This window comes from Megalobrama amblycephala, linkage group LG17, assembly GCF_018812025.1.
Source record: "Megalobrama amblycephala isolate DHTTF-2021 linkage group LG17, ASM1881202v1, whole genome shotgun sequence".
Classification (NCBI taxonomy): domain Eukaryota; kingdom Metazoa; phylum Chordata; class Actinopteri; order Cypriniformes; family Xenocyprididae; genus Megalobrama; species Megalobrama amblycephala.
Genome location: NC_063060.1, coordinates 29,822,006 through 29,830,382, shown reverse-complemented (window position 1 = coordinate 29,830,382; position 8,377 = coordinate 29,822,006). Strand labels below are relative to the sequence as shown.

The window sequence follows — 8,377 nt, the reverse complement described above, 5'->3', positions numbered from 1 at the left end:
GTGCCGATAGCCTTGTGGGCAACACGCTGACATATAGTACCGTTGCCTTCGGGCAACACGAGTTCGAGTCTCAGCTCGTGGACCTTTCCTGATTCCGTCCTCCTCTCTCTCTCTCCCACCTCGCTTCCTGTCCACTCTATACTATCCTATCATAATAAAGGGGGGAAAAAATCTTACTGACCTTACTGAAACTTTTGAACGGTAGTGTACCTCATAAGCATCATTTTGATCAAGATGTATGACGTTGTGACACTACAACCTACTACTATTAACACATATGAACGCAGACTGGATGAGAAGACAATCGTATTTACACTCAATCAAATGTATTAAAGGTGCCCTAGAACTTCTTTTTAAAATATAAGTCTAAGGTGTCCCCTGAATGTGTCTGTGAAGTTTCAGCTCAAAATACCCCATAGATTTTTTTTAATCCTTTTTTTTAACTGCCTATTTTGGGGCATCATTAACTATGCACCGATATATAGGTTGCGGCCCCTTTAATTCTCGTGCTCCCCTCGCGCTTGCCTTGAACAGCATAAACACAGTTCACACAGCTAATATAACCCTCAAAATGGATCTTTACAAGATGTTCATCATGTGAGTCAGATCATGTGAGTAAAGTATTTGTTTGGATGTTTACATTTGATTCTGAATGAGTTTGAGGCTGTGCTCCGTGGCTAAAGCTAACATTACACACTGTTGGAGAGATTTATAAAGAATGAAGTTGTGTTTATGTATTATACAGACTGCAAGTTTAAAAATGAAAATAGCGATGGCTCTTGTCTCCATGAATACAGTAATAAACAATGGTAACTTTAACCACATTTAACAGTACATTAGCAACATGCTAACGAAACATTTAGAAAGTCAATTCACAAATATCACTAAAAATATCATGTTATCATGGATCATGTCAGTTATTATTGCTCCATCTGCCATTTTTCGCTATTGTTCTTGCTTGCTTACCTAGTCTGATGATTCAGCTGTGCACAGATCCAGACGTTCTGCCCTTGTGTAATGCCTCGTACATGGGCTGGCATATGCAAATATTGAGGGCGTACACCCCGCCTGTTACGTAACAGTCGGTGTTATGTTGAGATTATGTATTATATATATATATATATATATATTTCCATGTACTGAACTCTTGTTATTCAACTATGCCAAGGTAAATTCAATATTTAATTCTAGGGCAACTTTAAGTCTAAAGCAACATCAATGTCAATCATAGATGAAGTATTTTTAATGCATCCTTGCTGAATAAAAGTATTTATTTAAAAAAAAAAAACTTACTGACCTCAAACTTTTAAACGGTGGTCTTTTCTGGAAAAAAAATAAATCTTTTTTAACCACCACAAACTTCTTTGATATAGAATAACTGGGTGTAACCCATTGGTCTGTAACCTCTCTTCTTCCACAGAGGAGCTCACCGCTGACATTAACACACAAGTTTGAGATGTGCTCACGCAGTGATGTGCACCAGCGCAATATCCATGTTATCTCATCGGAGCACATACATTTAATAAACATCAGAGGGGTGATATGCTTATGAGTCCATCTCAGTGGAAATGTAATCAGCAACACAATTAAAGCATTATTGAGTCATTCTTTCAATGGCATGGCCTAGATAATAGTGTAAATAATTAATTTTTCTATTAACTCATTGTTGTCTCTTCAGCTTGTCTCTCTCAACACACTGGGAACAGATACCAAGCTGCCTTTCAGAGATATAATTTTTCTAATTAGCACTCAAATGAAGGGCTGTCTGTAGCCTCTGATGGTCATTGTCGGCGGTTTTTACCTCCCCCCGGTTAGATCATGATGGGTGATTGAGCTGTCACAGCAACAAATAAAGGGCCTTTCAAACAATCCCTTTCTGTGTTTGATCGACAGTCGAGCTTCCCTTCATTTTTAATGAACATCATAATTGTTGGCTATAGTTGGTGCGGAAAGGATACATTAATTAGAGGAAATTGTTTGATTAAAATAACCAGCTAAAGTAATTTGGTAGATTTGTTTGGAAATGTTCTTCTAATTACCAGGACAGAAATGCACATCATCGTCGAATGTTTTGCAGATTTAATTATTGAGCAATAATGAAAATCTTGTGCTAAAAAGACAGCGGTCATTTCCAGCTCTAAATAATGAGGCCTCTGTCTCACGGTTTCCATGTTTATCTAACTGTATATGTTCAGACAGCTCTCTCTCTTTGTTAATGTGACTCCTGTGCTTTACCTGAAACATCACAACATGCCTCTGCTCAGTAAACAATTAAAGTAATGGAGCTGTGGAGAAAATGACTTATTTTCCATTACGCCCCCCTTCCTACACACATTTCAAACTTTGCGCTCCACCATTAGATCAACGACTGTGACCTCATTACATAAACATAATGATTCAGGAGATGGGGGGTTGCTAGTCTCGTTTACAGGAAATCTAGACAGGCAAAACCAACAATAGGGGCTGAAAAAAGTAATAGCTCATGCAGAACATTGATAATTACATTTATGCCAAGTTTAGTCTGGCTTCATTCACATTCAGTCCATATGTCTCTTTTTTAACGTACACTGTAAAAAATACGTTTGTAAGTTTGTAGCTGTAAGTGACCTTCAGAAACTAAACGCATTATATGTAATTTTACTGTAAAATACTGCCAAATGTGTGGTTTTTAGAAAACTGTAATTTACAGTGAAAAACAGTAAAAGGACATTCCCAGAAGTCCCTGAAGTCACATCACATCACTCTCAGAAAAGAAGGTACAAAAGCTGTCGCTGGGGCTGTACCCTTTCAAAAGGTACTCATTTGTACCTAAAGAGTGCTTATTAGTACCTTAAAGGTACATATTTGTACCAAAAGTACATATTAGTACCTAAATGGTACATATTAGAAGCTTTTGAAAGTGTCCCAGTGACAGATTTTGTACCATTTTTTTCTGAGAGTGTACACTCTAAAAAATGCTGGGTTAAAAACAACCCAAGTTGGGTTGAAAACGGACAACCCCATCAGTTGAGTTAAATGTTTGCCCAACCTGCTGGGTAGTTTAATTTAACTCAACTATTGTTTAAAAATTACTGTATTGCTTGGTTAAAATGAACCCAAAATATATTGGAAATAATATTTATTAATATATTTAATAAATTAAAAGGTTTAATGAATAATAATTAAACAATAAACATTTATTAAATTGTTTATTAATAAATGTTTACCTTTTTATTGTCGCCTCTAGTAATTATATGTCTGATTTTTAATTTCCAGCCTATTTTGGGTTCATTTTAAGCCAGCCATATAGTAATTTTTAAACAATAGTTTGGTTAAATGAAACTGCCCAGCATGTTGAGCAAACATTTAACCCAACCGCTGGGTTGAAACAACCGAATCGCTGAGTTTGTCCATTTTCAACCCAATTTGGGTTGTTTTAAACCCAGCATTATTTAGTGTATGGTTTTTGTATGAAGTTTTGTTCTTATTTTTGATATCAGTATTGTACATAAGGAGTTACATTTTCTGTTATTTAATTAATGTTTATTTCAGTATACAGTGTCATGTGTGTTGCCCTGATGGTGTTTTGTTATTGTGTGTATGCACCGTCTATATACAAGACTTGGCCACATTTCTTGGGCAGGCCACTTGTGATGAATTCGGATTCATTGTGTGGTTATCTATTGTTTTTAACATACATTTTAAGGTAAAAAGCAGATCAAGTCCATTCCTATATTAACATTACATCTCAATGAAATGTATAATTGTAAATTGTAAAACATACAGGCACCAATATGCCATCCCATCATACCTGAAACATTGTCACTGTACATTTGATGGTGAATTTCTTTTTTTAAAATGTAAATTAAACAGGATTTTATGGTAGTAAGCTATAATGCAACAGAGTGCAGTTGCAGACATCAGCAGCCTCAAAATAAAACCAAAGCTTGCAATAGAAGGTTTTAGTTCCTCAAAGCAAACAGCAAATATATCAACACTAAGCCACCCTTACGGCTTTGTCATGTCATCAGAGACTAATTTTCTGCATTGAATAGTGACATAATACACCATAATGAGTGACAGAAGCCAACAAACACAACGCTCTCTCAGCTCCTACATCTGTGTAATCTAGAGTGTGCATGTCTGAATTAAGATAAACTGTTTTCCTTGGTTCCCATGACTACCACTTTTCAACCAAACTGCTTTGATTGCATTTAATCTGATGGTAATCATGGCTAAATGACAGACAGATGATAAGAAAGGCAGGATCCTTTTCTCACGGGTGATTTTCTATTACCTCCCAATCAGACTGCTGTCGAGGTTTCTTTTCATAGTGATTTGGCCATGACGCTGTGTGTGTGTGGTGTAATTAGGTCTTTAATATGGGTGATTAAGGCTCCATTGTAAATGAGAAATGTGAGGCAGTTCTTCTAAACTTCAAGTCACTTTGACAATTCAATTTCTGGGAGACAATTTTGTGAATTAAAATTTAAATAGTACATCAAATATAGTCAAACGGCGACTGCGCCATTCAGATAGCATCTAAATACTGCATCTGAGAAGAGCAAAATTTAAGTGACTGCTGATTGGCTGAAGCGCGCCTGACGTCAGCTCACGGATGTTTAAAGGGGATAGAAGTCTAGTTACAGAGCAGCGTAAAGAGCGCAGTTAACTTACGATGCTGAGACCTCATGATGCTATGCCAACGAGGCGTATTTTAAATGTAGGTAAATTAAGTTTTATTGGTGACATTTCTTTTTCCTAAAGACAAGATATGGTCCGGCGTCTGCGTCTATCCGAACTGTCAGACTGAACGCTGTCCTCGGTTTGTCGCGCGACCGTTTGTTCTGTATTTATGAGCCTGTGAAATGATCTGGAAGTTGTAAAGCAGGTAAGTGCGCATGCTTATGCCAAACAAGTATAAGTGTGTGAACTTGTTTACTTTAGCAAGATTGTTTATACAGATAGAGGCCCACTGGTTAAATGAATGTATTGCCCACTACGTTAACTGAAGACAGTCTGTGTTTCTGGTCCAGTTTTATAATTGAAACATCTGTTCAGTTTCACTCTGTTCTAGGTAGTGACCCATTTATTATGGTAAACACTGCTTGTAATACACAACCGCCTCATGTCAGAATGGGGGCCCTGGCATGGAAGCGGTGTGTTGGATGTGGATGCAAGATTTTGGACCGCTTCCTCCTGTTTGCTTTGGATGGATACTGGCACTGCCACTGTCTCAAGTGTTCCTGCTGCCAAGCCCAGCTGGCAGAAATTGGCTCATCATGTTTCACAAAGCGTGGCTTGATCCTCTGCAAAAGTGACTATATAAGGTCAGACTACAGGAACAACACTCTGTTTTGCTATCTTCATCCTTAATATTTTACCAGCATTCACATCAAATGTACTAGATAAATGAAAGCAGTTATTTTGTTTGTCTAATGTAGTCCTATGTCACTGTAGTTAATAAAATATGAGGTTAGACTTAAAGAGATAGTCCACCCAAAATGACAATTCTGTCATCAATTACTCACCCTCATGTTGTTACAAACTTGTACGACTTTCATTCTTCTGTGGAACACAAAAAATATATTTTGAGGAATGATGATAACCAAACAGTGTGGATTATTCCTTTAAGGGAAAACAACATTGGACCCCACTAACTTTCATTTTATGATACTAAAAAATAAAAATATCTTTGTTTTTGTTCCAAGTGGGGTGAGTAAATGATGACAGACTTTTATTTGTGGGTGAACTATCCCTTTAGGAAACAAAGTGGGCAAAAGTTCAAATGGCAATATGATAAGTAGGCTGTTAATGGCTTTCTGTGTTTGTGAAAGAGGAAAAAGACTAATGACTTGCTTATTAAAAGACATCTGTGATTCTGATATACAGATTATTTGGTAACAGCGGAGCCTGCAGGGCTTGCAGTAAGTCTATCCCAGCAAATGAAATGGTTATGCGAGCACAGGGCAATGTTTTCCATGTCAAGGTAATTTACTCTATTAAACAGACCTATTTAAATACACTTCATTCATAAATGATCTACATTTTTACTCCTAGTTTATAGGCTGATATGCTAAAGTGTGTTTTTGGGGGGCAGGGTGCCTTGTAATGCGTTTTCTTCACAGTAATTTAATTTCTTTCCTTACTCTTGCAGTGTTTTGTGTGCTCTGTCTGCCAAAACCAGCTAGTACCTGGCGACCGTTTTCACTATGTGAATGGAAAACTGTACTGTGAGCGGGACAGGCCAACAGCTTCTGCGCACAGAAACGACCACTTGGATTCACTCAGGGAGCACAACATATCCGAACAGGAGTCCTGAGCTCATCGTTTTTTTGCTGAGCTCCGAGAAAGAGACACTAATGGAGCACCTAGTTTCATATTCAAGACCTCATATAACCCAGTAGTTGCTTTGTCAGCTACAGTCCATTTTGTGAAGGTCTAATATTGTGGAAATTCAACGTATATGGTAATATCTGGCAGTTTAAATGAGGTTAACCATTGGAGCTGAAAAGTAATATCAGCGAGCATCCTTGCGTATCATAATCAATTATGAATTGGTTTTGCACAGAATGACCTTTCTTATATGTTGTGGACCTGCAATTTAGTTGTGGTGTCTGCTAGTTTTGAAATGGTGATGTGTGCTTCACTTTCAGGCAGTGAAAACGCACCATCTTCCACTGGTGTGTGTGTGTGTGTGTGTGTGTGTGAGTGACATTTATCTTTTGGTAATGATACATATATTCTTCCTGGTCTGCAATTACAGTATCATTACACTTAACCTGTCCATAAATCAATTCTAGCAGCATCCAGAGAGTCCAGGTTCTCAGCACTACAGATGATCTCTTGGAGATCAAAATGTTTAGTTTGTTTGTTTTAAATTATGTTTGCTATAAGGGACTGATATTTAAAGTGTGTTGTGTATGAAGTGATATTTGCTTTGTTTAAAAAAATGATTAAAAACCTTTAAAAAAAACAAAAAAAAACAAAAAACTCTTCAGTGATATGAGCTGTTTTCAGTTATTCTGATACATTTTAATGGGTTTCTATGATATATTGACAGAATTTATGGAGAACACCACCCTCTGTTGGCTGAAGGTAATTCTGTCACTCCATAATAACTCTAGAAATGTCTGTAAATAAGCCTTTGTTAAAAGATAAAAGCATTTTCCTGTAAAATTGTGTTATATATGCTTGGGTCCATTTCATCATGTCCTAATCTGTAATTATATGAATGTTTTTCTTGTGACCCAACTAAGAAGAATGATTAATGTACCTCCTCTCTATGCTTCTCTGACAGTCTGACTATTAGTCCATATTTCTGATGAGTATTATTATTAATTTATCTAGATTCTATAGTAAGGATTTGTCCTTTTATATGAGTTGTGTTCTGCCTATAAACTAAAATACATTGGGTGCTTCTATAAAATTGAATGAAATGAAAGTTGCTGCTCCTGCATAGTAAATCCAAATGAACTGAAATTAACCTATAATACTAATGAATGTTGTTCATGCATCTATAAACAAAATTACAAAGGAATGAGTTGCACTGCTTCAACAGCACAAGTCCCTATAGAATATTTATACATTCTGTGATGTGGGCCCCCAGTGGACCCCGGCCCCTAGTTGAGAACCGCTGTTATAAAATTAGTCATTATAGAATGAATTACTCTATAGAATCATTCAAAACAGAATGAGTTTCAAAAAACAATGTGTTACCGCGATAGAATATGTCACGACAGAACGAATTTTTGTTACTTGTACAGAAAAAGTCTGTATAGAATAGGGTGAACAGATGTCCCCGTTTTCTGGGGACAGTCCCGGTTTTTCATGTTAAAATGTGTCTAAAATGCAAAATAATAGTTAAAAATAGTTCAAAGTGAAAAAAGTTGTATAGGGCCTACAGTATAAACAGCTTTTGAAAAGGAAAACATTAAAGCAGAACTAAAGTAACTTTTTAACCTTCATAAATAGTTTTCTAAGTCCTTACGATGGTTAATTGACTCGTAGTGGTGTGTTTAAGGCGTGCACTAACCCCCTCTGGCACGTCTACGCCAGAAAATAGCACTTGCAAGTTGAGCTGCGCCGACCCGACACAATCTCGCCTCATGTTCACGTTCACGCGAGAGTGACAAAATGCTTTACGGTAATTCAAAAACAATGTATATATTATGACTTTATAAGACAATTTCGAAAATTACCCACCTCCATCGAGTGTACTGTATTTGCAAAACTATACTGCGCTGGTGAGCGTTGTAGTCGTTGTAGTCCAGAGCTGCGCTTGGAGTAGGCTATTTACGACAGTGTGATTCACTGAAGGAACCTGTAAGGGGGAGCTTCGCAAATCTTACTGAGTTCCGCTTTAAATTCAATTATAAATGTTAACATGTTGAATGCC

The 8,377-nt window shown here is 37.0% G+C and overlaps 1 protein-coding gene across 3 annotated transcripts; it reads left to right on the top strand.

Annotated features, from left to right (window-relative positions):
• Positions 1-4,221: 4,221 nt before the first annotated feature.
• lmo4 (LIM domain only 4) lies at positions 4,222-7,287 on the top strand. Of its 3 annotated transcripts, none has more exons than XM_048164517.1 (4): positions 4,222-4,702; positions 5,041-5,309; positions 5,872-5,968; positions 6,137-7,287. In XM_048164517.1, the coding sequence occupies exons 1-4, from the start codon at positions 4,658-4,660 to the stop codon at positions 6,299-6,301; spliced, it is 576 nt and encodes a 191-aa protein (XP_048020474.1). In that variant the 5' UTR covers positions 4,222-4,657; the 3' UTR covers positions 6,302-7,287. The 3 variants fall into 3 exon arrangements, with proteins under 3 accessions (XP_048020474.1, XP_048020476.1, XP_048020475.1); XM_048164519.1 differs by having other exon boundaries at positions 4,228-4,870; positions 5,057-5,309; positions 6,137-7,282; XM_048164518.1 differs by having other exon boundaries at positions 4,239-4,870; positions 6,137-7,273.
• Positions 7,288-8,377: the final 1,090 nt, after the last annotated feature.